Source organism: Camelus dromedarius, chromosome 3 (genome assembly GCF_036321535.1).
Source record: "Camelus dromedarius isolate mCamDro1 chromosome 3, mCamDro1.pat, whole genome shotgun sequence".
Classification (NCBI taxonomy): Eukaryota; Metazoa; Chordata; class Mammalia; order Artiodactyla; family Camelidae; genus Camelus; species Camelus dromedarius.
The window spans coordinates 98,919,311-98,931,107 of NC_087438.1; the positions used below are offsets into that span (position 1 = coordinate 98,919,311).

The 11,797-nt window shown below is 53.1% G+C and overlaps 1 protein-coding gene across 26 annotated transcripts in view; it reads left to right on the forward strand.

Annotated features, from left to right (window-relative positions):
• The window catches only part of LOC105090796 (protocadherin gamma-C4), a 165,890-nt gene extending 155,520 nt beyond the window's left edge, over positions 1–10,370 (forward strand). For 24 of the 26 annotated variants that reach the window (XM_031449217.2, XM_064484386.1, XM_031449208.2 and 21 more), the window contains exons 3-4: positions 3,377–3,465; positions 8,365–8,770. In XM_031449217.2, the coding sequence (XP_031305077.1) occupies positions 3,377–3,465; positions 8,365–8,591 (316 nt within the window). In that variant the 3' untranslated portion in view covers positions 8,592–8,770. Of the gene's footprint in view, positions 1–3,376; positions 3,466–8,364 lie in introns of all 26 variants that reach the window. The other 2 variants (XM_031449197.2, XM_031449218.2) reach the window with 1 other exon arrangement.
• Positions 10,371–11,797: the final 1,427 nt, after the last annotated feature.

Genomic DNA, 11,797 nt, shown 5'->3' on the forward strand with positions numbered 1-11,797 from the left:
CAACTGCCCTGCTCTCAACTGCCCTGCTCTCCCCACTCTGTCCCCATGCGGCCCTTCGCCTCCACCTGAGCCCCCTTGCCTCAGCCCCGGGGAGAGCAGAGCCTGGCTGCAAGTCAAGACTCCTGGATTTTCATGGAGACAGAGGTGGCTGGGGCCCCATCCCTGGGTTCCTGTCCTCCCAGAGGTGTCCCCCCAGCCCTCGGTCTTCTCATAGGAGCAAAAATGATCTTTAAATACTTAAATCCGATGGCCTCAGTGGCTTTTTGGTGGTCTCATCTTAGGATGAGACCAAAATCTTTGGTGTCCACTCTGCAGCCCTCAACCCTGACCCGCCCTCTCTCCGTGTTTCTTTTACTCTTTGAACGTACACGCTCCACTCAGTATTTACTCCCTCTGCTTGGAAAGCTCTCTCCCAACACTACCTTTCTCCTAGATAACTTAATTTTACCCCTCAGTTTGTTACTTTGAAATGTTTCAAACCTCTCAAATTGAAAGAATAGTGTATGGAACATCCAAATACTTTTTACCTAGATTCATCAATCATTAATATTTTACACATTTTGCTTTCTCTCTCCCTACTCAAAACACCCCCCCCATTTTTCCTTTCTGAACCAATTGAGAGTTGTAGACATCGTAACATTTGAAATACTTCAGAATCTATCTCCTAATAACAATATTCTCATTCATAACCACAAAAGAATGATCGCATTTGAGGAATTTAACATTAGTGGAATAATACACAGTCCGCTAGCAGATTTTCGTAAACGTTCTCCTAATGTCCTTTTAACCTGTTTTGTTTTTTTTTTAAACTCCAGGATTCAGTGAAGGAGCATGAATTGCATTTGCTTGCGTTGTCTCTTTCATCTCCTTTAATCTAAAGCAGTCTCCTTACCTTTGGAGGGGTTGGTTTTTTTAATGACATGGGCATGTTTTAAAGAGTCCAGGCCAGTCATCTTAAAATGTCCCACAGTCGGGGTTTGCTGATCATTCTCTCTTGGTAAGATCAGGTTATGCAGTCTGGTTTTTTTTTTTTTTTTTGAAACATTTTTTATTGAGTTATAGTCATTTTACAGTGTAGAACACAATTTTTCAGTTATACATGAACATACATATATTTATTGTCCCATTTTTCTTCGCTGTGAGCTACTACAGGATCTTGTATATATTTCCCTGTGCTGTGCGGTATAATCTTGTTTATCTATTCTACATATGCCTGTCAGTATCTACAGATTTTGAACTCCCAGTCTGTCCCCTCCCACCCCCCTCCCCTGGTTACACAGTCTTGTTAAGAAGACTGTGGGTGCAGTTGTGCACTTTCTGCTGGGAATCATTTTGTGTCAGTTTGTCCTGTTGTCAGTGATGCTCATTTTGTTCACTGATAAGGTGGTATCCCCAGATCTCCCCGTGACAAAGATGCTTATAAATATTGGTGATTAATACATAACTTGTGGGTGACATTTGAGACTTTGCAATCACCTTTCACTGCTTTTAGTATTTTAGTATTCACCCATGAGCCTTGTCTCAGACTGTTTCTTATATCAGTGGTTCTATCAACCCTCCTGCATTTGTTTAGCTGGCTTTCTCCTGCAAGTCAGTGGGATAGTTTCTTGAGGTTTAAATTCCTTGTCTTTTCCTCAGGGAAGCCTGGATGGGCTGACTCCCTAATCCCGACTAGGTGAGGGCTTTCCTTTGCCTCCTGCTCTTTGCCTCCATGTCACTTGTCGTAACTGCAATGAAACCATTACATAATTATTTAATATCAGTTTCTCAGTGGAGATTGTGAGCACTGTAAAGTCAGACTATTTCAGTCACGTTCACAGCTCTGACCCCAGCTCCTAGCCCAGTGGCTGGTATGCAGTAATTGCTCAATAAATACTGGTTGAATAAATGAATCCAGATCTGATTCCAGCTCTTCCCACCCCGTGGAGGGAGAAATGACATTCCTGCTTTCTCCTCCATCCCTAACTCTTTGTTTGCTGTGATGGCGTAGAGGACACCACGCAGCAGCTGTGTGCTCTGATCTGAGCCTTTGGCTGAATCCACCTAGTTGGGGATAGGGAAGTCCAGACCAGGGGAAACTAAGCTGGGACAGACCTTGGAAAAAATGTAAAGCAGTTCTTGACTGCTCATCCACCATGACAAAATACACGCGCACTCACACGCTTGCACTCACTCACTCACACTCACTCACTCTTTAAAGCCTCTAAGGTGTTCCCTGCAGCCGCTGCCCTGGTGCCACATCTTACCCCGTAGTAACGTAACTCCACAGGTCTCCCACTCATTCAGGCTCCAAGTATGTATTGATGAACTTAGGTGTTGCAGACCATGCAAGGGTCACCTAATAGACTGGGTGTCTGTCAGGCTGCTTCCCCCTCCCCTCAAAAATGGAAATCATTTAATCCTTGAAAATTCCCCCCCAAAGCACAGAAATAGTCACTATGGGAAAAATCCAAGTTGAGTTGGCATTCCTTAGAGTTCTTTTACAGGTTAACAATTTAACAATTGAGAATCACTTCACGTTTCTCTCAATGCTTGGAGCACCTAAAGGTCTTAACAAGGTGCTTCAGTAGGAAAGGGCAGGGGCCTGGTTCCAGAGCTCACGGAGCTGGATCTGGGGCGGAGCAGATGGTACAGCAGCCGTGCCCCCGGGGCAGCCGTGGGGTTGGAAGAACAGTGGAGGCACCTAGTCTAGCCTGGGTGGGTTTAGGGATTCCCTCTGGCAAATCATATTCATGTTACCGAGGCAGAGGTAGGCAATTTGCATTTATCTGCCCAGGATGCGCTGCAAGAGAGAGTCTGAGGAATTAGGGGAAGTACCTCAGAAAAGGTTTGATGATAGAATGCTAGGGAGTGGGGTTGAGAGTGTTCTTATAACACAGGCAGGGCTGGTTCTTATGTGACCGTGGGTTTGATTCTGGTGACTCAGCAAGCCACTGAAGTGATCAGATTTGAGTTTTAAAAACCTCTGTCTCCCTGCTCCCAGGCCTTGTGGGGCCTCCCACCTCTCCCCCTGAGTTTTCATGCTTTTCTCCAGCTCTGACACATCTTCTCTCATTTCCCACCTCCACCGTCCTGCCCTCCCTCAATGGGAGCCTCTGCTTCCTCAGGGAGGACAAGCTGCAGTGTGTCCTGCTGCGCCCCCCCACCCCCCTCCAAGGGCCATGGTGTCTGAAACCGGAGAAAGCTGGTTTGGGGAAGTGGCAAATGGGGATCTGGCTTCCGGGTTGTATAAGCTGCCTCCTAACTTGCTGAAAGGGAGCAGGGCTTGGGTGCTGGCTGGGGATTGGGATAGATCTGGGAGCCCTGGGAGAGGACGGGAGGAATGTGAGCTGGGCTGGCCCGGGAGACCAAACTCACCATCCCACTCTCTCCCCAGCTCCCAAAATGGCGATGAAACCGGCACCTGGCCCAACAACCAGTTTGACACAGAGATGCTGCAAGCCATGATCTTGGCCTCCGCCAGTGGTGAGTTGTGCCAGTATGCGCAGGATGGGAGCCCCGGGCTTCTGGGGTGCATCCCACAGCACCGTGCCCTGAGACCGGCTTTCCGCCTGTGTGGTTCCTCCGGACCTATCGGCAGGTCTGAGAGGGCTGATAGCTGCAGGTTATAAAGCCACATGAGGGAATAGCTGAGGGGGGAGGTGTCCTGGGATGCACAGAGGGAAGTGAACAAGGGAAGATCTTTGCAGGACAAGTGGGGAGTAGTGGCTAAAAGTCCAGCCCCTAGAAGGGGACCGCTATCAGTCAGGTCCTAACTCTACCCCTCACTATCTTTGTGACTCTGATCAATGTGCTTTCTCTCTCTAAACCTCAGTTTCCTCAGCCAACAAAATAGGGGCAGAGACTTCAAAGAGTTGCTCTGCGGATCAGTGAGATGATACCACAAAGCAGGACCTGCTGGGCCTGGCACACACAGGCCCTCAGTCCCTCCCCAGCAGGGAGAGCACACTCTGGGCACATGAGATCCCTTCTCTCTTTTGTTGCCCCCACCTCCAGAGCAGGATTTTGGTTTTCCCACAAGGCTAACGAAGAGCTTGAACAGGCACTAGAGATTCAGATGATGGCTGTCATCCCTGAGGAGTAACAGGAGTCCTGAGCGGGCAAGCAGAATAACATCACTGGTACCGAAAAGTGCTGCAGGCTTTGGAGGCAGGCTGGCCTGGATTGAATCCTAGTGCCACCCCTTGGCTGAGCGTCCTCGGGCAAGTTACTCGGCCCCTCTGGGCTGCAGTTTCACTGACTCTAAAGTCAGTATAACAGTAACAGATCTGCTTGTGGGGTCGTGAGGGCAGAATGTAAGGCCTCAGCACAAGGGCTGGCAGAGAGTAAGGGCACTCTATGCAGGGGCTAAAACTGAATAACTATTATCTCACGTGACCCACGGTGGCGTAGAAGCCAGGATTAGAAGAATGCCCGTTAATAAGGACTAGCTCCGGAGCAGCACATCCTGGGCTTGTATGGAGACTGGCAGAGGAGGAAGGCACTGGCCTTACAGAGCGAGCTGAGGGCCGGTGGGTAGAGCCGGGGAGAGGCAGAACCATGATCACCAGAGTCATGCCCGTGTCCTGAGGAAATTGAGACATCACTTGCTCCAAGGCACCCACTTTGAGCTGCAGACTAGTGATTCCAAGCCAGCCCGACTCCCAAGTTCGTGCTCTTTCTCCTCCAGTGACCATGTCTGGCTTTCAATCCAGCCTCAGTTTCCCTTTTCGCTGAACACTTTTAGAGGCTGAACTTCTCTCGATGCCCTCCCTGCATTATTCTCTCAGATTAGAGTTCCAGATAAAATACAGGATGGCCACTTGATTTTTAAATTCAGATAAACAACAAATCATATTTTAGCATAAGTAGGTCCCAAATGTTAGAACTGGGACATGCTAACACACACAAAAAATTGCTCACTGTTTACCTGAAATTCAGAGTTAACTGGCCACCCTTGGCTTTTATTTGCTGAATCTGACAAGCCTTCCCCAGATGTCTGAGGCTGAGTGGGGCCAGGCCCTGGGTAGAGAAGAGTGAGGGGGAAGTGGCAGGGGTGGGGGGCCAGCCTTCTGGGACAGAGCTGGCCCAGGTCTGGGGCTGTAATTCTAAGAGAGGCCAGATGCTGAGGATGAAAAAGGCAAGTGGCTAGGTCTGAGAAGATGCCAAAAGTTGGGTTCTTGAGAGAAGTAAACAGACAGTAAGGTATATTTAGCTAGTGTGGCTTTGAACCCTAAGGCCAGGAAGCAGGCTTTTTAGCCTAAAATCCAGATTTTGAAAACAGAAACGGAGTCAGTATTTATAGTCCCAAACCCTCCCAGAAGGTCCCCTGAGTCACGGCAGGCTGGCCGCCCGGGCTTCACCCCTCTGGCCACACAGGGCCTGACCCAAGTGTAAGCCGGGGCCTTGGGGGGGGGGGTGGGCCTTGCAGGCGGAGGTGGTGGGGTCAGGCCCTCTTCTCACTCTCACACCCGCTCCCTGGCCCTGGAGTCCGGCCCAGCCAGGCCTGCGGGGCTGCCACAGGGGAGTAAGTCAGCCGGAGAGTCAGTGTACTTGGGAGGCTTTTTAAATAAACACTTCAGGGAAGGTGTGCTCTCAAGGAGGCTGCGGTTTGCAGCTCAGCTGGCTCTGGTCTGGCTTGACCAGACCTCTGGGCTGCTCTGGAGTGGCTGCCCTCAGCCCCGGGGCAGGAGGAGAGGGGAGGTTAGGGCTGGAAGCTGCTTCCTCAGGAGAGGCTGGCACAGGAGAGGAGGCTGGCCCTGCTCCCACCTCCTCCAGGCTGGAGGATGCCCGGGTGTTTTTTCCTTGCTGCTCTTCAAAGTCTGTTTCTCCTTGGACTAAGGGAGCATCCTGGTTCCTGCCCAGTATGGGTCTTGCAGGGGTAGAAGGAGGGGCCGTTGGAGACTTGATGCTACAGAAGGTCAGAGCTTGCTATCCAACTGCTCCCCCTCAGATTTATAGATGGGTAAACAGTGGCCTGAGTCAGGCAGGGCCTCGGCCAAGGTCACGGAGCTCATCATGGCAGAGGTGACCAGACGCAACTCCAGCGTCAGTCTCTTTCTGTTACACTCTAGGTCTCCCCATCTTCTTTCCTCCCGGTCCAGCCCAGCTTCACTGCATCGATAGGGCCCAGGCCAACATCAGGTCTGTGCTTTAGGGGAGGAGGTGGCAGGGGCTGGTTTTGTGATTTGCGTACACTCAGATGCTCCTTAGAGATCTTGGGTGCCTATAGGATGTGGGTGGGCTTGGCTTCCAGTTACCCAGTCAAGCCCTTCCTATCTATCTATTTCTGCCTCCCTTCTCCTTGTTTCTCCCCATTTCTTCCTCTTTTTCTTTGTGTGCATGTGTCTTTCTGTCTCTCTCGAGTGCATGCTCTCTCTGGCGCCTCTGAGGTCCTCCCCTCAAGCCCCTAAATCATTCTGGAATCCTGGCTCTTGAAGCCGGATCTGGGCCCCCTCCCCCCAGCACTTGAAGTCCTAGGCTGGAGGAGGGGCTGTGGGAGGGGAGGGGGAGGGGGCAGGGCAATGGAGGATGGGGCCCCCTTCTGGAGTTAATTAGGGAAAACAGGGAATTGGGGAATTGTCAGTGGAGTGAAAGGGCTCGGGGAGGGCCTGGCCTGGGGAAAGAGAAGAGGAAGTGGGCAGCTGCTCCCTCCCACCCAACCCACTCCCCCCCCCACAAGGCCACGGGATCCTGGGATTTGGGACTTGAAATGGAGGCTGTAGAAACCTGAGCACTGGAGTGAGGAGGCGGCGAGGCCCAGGCTCATCTTTCCTCTGCCTTCTCTTACACCCCTCCCACTCGGGTTTGTTCCCTGAAAATATTTCCTGTCTCTTATTTCTCAATCCCTGGTTGGTGTCCCAGGATTACTCAGCCTCTCCAGCTTTAGTCATCCAGGGTCTGGGGCAGGGGTAGTGGGAGGCCAGTGTCGGGGGTGGGGGGGGAGCCCTTCTGCCTGAGGGGCTGGGCTGGGCATTCTTGGGCTTTTAACCCTTCCACCACCTGAAGACTCCAACAGGAGCCTCCTGAGACATCAGCCAGAGTCATCAAAACTCTTGGTTTTTTAATCCCCCTGGAGGCAGTCAGGGAGCATGCAGGGGGAAGCAGTGACCTTGTGTGATGGGGATGGTCAGATGGCAGCAGCTAAGATCTAGTGAGCACTTACCATGCGCCTGCGCACCGTCTCCTTGAGTCCTCAGGAAACCCCAATGGGGAGGGTACGTCTTTGTTTCTCTTCTTTTAACGTGCAGACAGATTACCTGGAGATCTTGTTAAAATGCAGATTCTGAGTGTCTGTGATTCTAACAAGCTCCCAGGCAACGCAGAGCCAGGGCCAGAATTTGTACTTCTCTGGGCCCCAGTTTTTGTTGTGACCAGCGGGAAGTTGGGCTGGAGGCTCTTTGATGTCACCTATAGCTCTGTCACTGAGCGTGTGCCTACACTGTACTCAGGACATCTGGTCTGGGATCTTCATCATCTCAGCCTCATAGAACACAGCTCATCACTGTCCTCTCTCCCCTCCTTTACCCTCAGAGGAGTAAGGAGGTCCAGGCCATTGGTGGTGGCGACAACCACACTCTACAGCATATGCTTAAGATACACTTAGACTTAGCGCTGCCCTCACCTGTCCTGGCCGGTATGGCCTCGGGCTAGTCTTTTAGCTTCTCTGAGCCTTGCTCCCCTCAGCTAGAAAGCGGGAATAATAGCACACACCTCCCTGGGTTGTTGTGTTGAGGTTAAAAGCCGTCCTGCATGTGCAGCATCTAGCAAGGTGCTTGGCACCGGGTTGGCATCAACTGCTGTCATGAGATGAATGCCTGGAAGAGCACCCCTCCTAACTAATGATGGAACAACGAACTGCCCTCTGTGCCCAGCACTCGGGGAGAAGGATAGGAGCTGCACGAGCACGAGCTCCCTTGTCACGGCCCTCCGGGAGCCCATGGTCTAGTGTGGAGACCAGAGAGGCTGCCTTGGGCAGGGCAGGGACTTGAGTCAGTGTCTCAGACCTGAGAGAAATAACAGCCAGCATGTTTGAAGACCTTGCCGTGTAGCTGTACGTATATCATCTTGGTTAGCCTTCACCACAACCAGAAGAGGTAAGTACTATTATTATCCCCATTTTGCAGATCAGCAAACTGAGGAGACATGGGGAGTTTAGGTAGATTTGACCAGGATCACAGGTAGTAGGTAAAAGAGTTAGGATCAAACCTAGGCTATCACTCCTGAGCCTCTTACGTCTACCCCTTGGGGATAGAGACGGCATTTCCAGTGCTCAGTGAGGTTGGGGCTGGGAACTTTGCAGGTATTCATTAACTACTTGTGCTATAAGAGAGTGACTGTTGGGGACCCTGAAGTTCAGCCCCTCACCTTCCCTTGTCTCTGCAGAAGCTGCTGATGGAAGCTCCACCCTGGGAGGGGGCGCCGGCACCATGGGCCTCAGTGCCCGCTATGGGCCCCAGTTCACCCTGCAGCACGTGCCCGACTACCGCCAGAATGTCTACATCCCCGGCAGCAATGCCACTCTGACCAACGCAGCTGGCAAGCGAGATGGCAAGACCCCGGCAAGTGGCAACGGGAACAAGAAGAAGTCAGGCAAGAAGGAGAAGAAGTAATTCGGAGGCCAGGCCTGGAGCCACAGGGCAGCCTCCCTCCCCAACCAGCCCAGCCTCTCCCTACCTGTACCCAGGCCTCGGATTTTCAGGGCTCACCCCCAGGATCCTGGTAGGGGCCCAGGCCATGCTCCCCTTGGGAAACAGAAACAAGTGCCCTGTCAACACCCCCCTCTCTGCCCCCAGGGGATTGAATATGCAAAGGGAGTTCTGCTGGGGACCCCCATCCAATCAATTGCTGTGCCCGTGGGGGTAGTGGGGTTAGTGTAGACACCATTTGTCACCCCCCTTTAGTTACAGCTGAACTCTTCCATCTTCCAATTCCAATCAGGCCCATCCATCCCCTGCCTCCCTCCTACCCACCCCACCCCACCCTTCTCAACAGCTCCTCTTTCTTGAGTAAGTGGTTGGGGTGTTGAGGTACCTGGTGACCTAAAAAGGATGATAGTTTTGAAGTACTGGAAGGGCATCATGACCTCTTGGCCTCTCCTTCAATCCTCAAACTTCCCCCAGAGCATGGTTTGGTGCCAGTCCCTTCACCTCCTTCCAGAACCTGAGACCAAGCTCAAGTTTTGGGAGACCTGGTCACCATTGCCGTGGTACTGACGCTTGCTGGATTTGGGGAGGGCATTTTGCTACCATGCCTCTTCCCGACACCCTGGGGACCAGTCTTTTGTTTCATTTTTTATTGTTTGATGTTCCCACTGCATGCTGTGACTTCCCTCTTCCCAAACAAGAGATTCCATTGCATGTTCTCAGACAGTATGGGGTGGTAAGATACAGAAGGGAAAGGTAGGTATGTTGATGGGGGGATGGACAAAGCTCGACCCATCAGTTAACAGGGCTTGCGGGAGGCTCTGTATGCCACCAGGATACTGACCAGATCCCCAAATTCCAGCCATAAATCAAGCACCAGGCTGGACCCTCATCTGTCGTATACAGGGCAGCCCAGGCAGCCAGCTTTGGGCTGAGCTACCAGCACCAGTGGATTTAAACTGGCATTACAGTCCAGGGAAATTCTGAGCAGGTTTGGGACCAGGTCCCCTGGAGAGTTCAGTGGGGCCTCTGTGGGTGCTGGGTACTCCAGAGGTGCTGCTGGTTGAAGGATCACTGTGGCCCCAGCAGGAAGGATGGGCCAGCTAGGCCATTTTTGGTCCCTGGGTTGAGGAGGCAAGGAGCTAGAGCAGGGACCAAGTAGATAGAAAGTGTCAGCCCAGGATTAGGGCCCCTGCATTCCCGAATCCCCAGTCCTTCAACTTGCCAGGTGCCATGTCTTCTCTGTGAAGCCCGCTGCCCAGGCCCCCAGTCCGCCCCCTAGTGGCCAGAGCCTGGTTAAAGTCCCCCAGTGCCTCCTTGTGCATAGACCTTCCTGTGCCCACCCCCTTCTGCCCGGGGGTCCCGTTCATCCAGCGGGGCTTCGCGAGAACCCCACCCCCGCCCTTACAGTAGAGTGTAGAGCCCCCTCCCTCTTTTGGCTGGTGTAGAATAGCCAATAGTGTATGTAGTGCTGCGTGCTTTTCCGTGATGGCGAGTGGGCAGGGGGCGGCGGGCTTCGCGCAGCCGTCTGTCCCCAAATCTGCCTGCGGCGGCCCGTGCTGTGTTTTGTGCTGTGTCACGCGCTGCGGCGACCCCCTCCCGCGTACTGACTCCTATAAGCGCTTCTCTTCGCATAGTCACGTAGCTCCCCACCCCCCTTCCTGTGTCTCACGCAAGTTTTATACTCTAATATTTATATGGCTTTTTTTCTTTGACAAAAAAAAAATTAAAGGGTTTCTTCTGAAAGGTTGAACGTTTCTGTGTAAGAGATGGGGGCTCCTGGCATGTGTGGCTGAAATGATAAGAGGTATATGCTGGAAGAAGAGCAGGTTCCGGAGGCGATTATTGTGTTCGCATCTTGGTTTTGTTTGTCATGGCCCGAGAGTCTGTGTATTTGTTAAATGCGGCTGTGTATGCGTGCAACACCACGTGCATGTGTAATAGTGCACGACGGTAGTGGTGCTTGTGGATCTGTACAATGCGTGTGTCATGGGCTTGCGGGTCCGCCGTGGGGGAGGGGCCCTCCGCGCGCGGCGTGGCGGTGTGCGTGCGCAGCTGTCTCCAGGCAGAAGAGGAGACCCTTGCGCGGAGGCGGGCGCGGGTTGGCAAATAGAGCTAAAGAGGGGGCGGTGGATTTTCCTGAGTTCCGCCCCTTCTCTGCTAAAATTACCACCCCGGAGCGCCCTCGCAGGCTTCGCCGGAAGAGGGTGGGTTCTCCTTTGCCTGCCTTCCTCCACGCCCCCCAACTCCCTAAACCCCACTGCCCAGGGGGTTGGGAACCGAGAAAGGGTGGGAAGGAATGCTGGAGGCGATTCTCCGAAAGCCGAGTCTATAGGTTGCCTCTGTTTTCCCATCTGGAATTCACGTTTTAGGTTGCCTCCCTGCAGCAACGCCATGGAAACGGTGGGATCCCCGCTTTCTTGCGTGTGTGCGGGAGAGAGGGGGTGTCAAGGGGACAGAAAGGGTATGCAGGACGTGAGATTGCCCGCAGACCCAGATGCCCTGCCTCCTTCCGTGCTTTCCCTCGTCGCCTAGCCCATCTCCCGCCTCCTCCACCAACCTCTTGGAAGCTCAGAGGGATTTGAGGTTGCTGCCACCAAAGAAGCTGCAGGAAACAGCGTGGGGGGCGGGAAAGCCAGAAGGGGCAGGACAGAAAGACCCAATGGTGTTATCAAGGGGGTCGGCGAGGGCATGCCCAAGCGCGGGGCGCGGGGTTGGGGGGGTGGGGAGGCCGCCTCTGAGCATCCTCTGCGCTGAGTCTCTCAGAGCTGACACGGAGCCGGTTCAAGGGTTCTGCCAGCTCCAGAAGTCTGTTGTCATGGAAACCAAGCCTACCAACTAAGCATCTGGTGGCGACTTTTCTTGCGTCGGAGGAGGGGTGGTTTGCGTGGTTGCTGAGATGGAAGCAGGGTTTTGTTTCTGAGAGCCAGGCTGCAGAGGGCGGGGTGCTGGGCGCCCGGGTTCTATTCCAGGCACGGCAGGAAACTGGCAGAGCGCGTGAGCAGCTGTGGTTGGTACCCTAATTGGTATGTGTGCCTGTACAGCTCTGAGCCAGAAACATGTGGCCTCTGGGGGCAGGGAAGGAGGAGGCAGGCAGCCCACCTCCACATCTCCAGCCATACTTGGGAGGCAGCTGCCTAGGCTCCAAGGCTATTTAAGAGGCTTTTAATTCC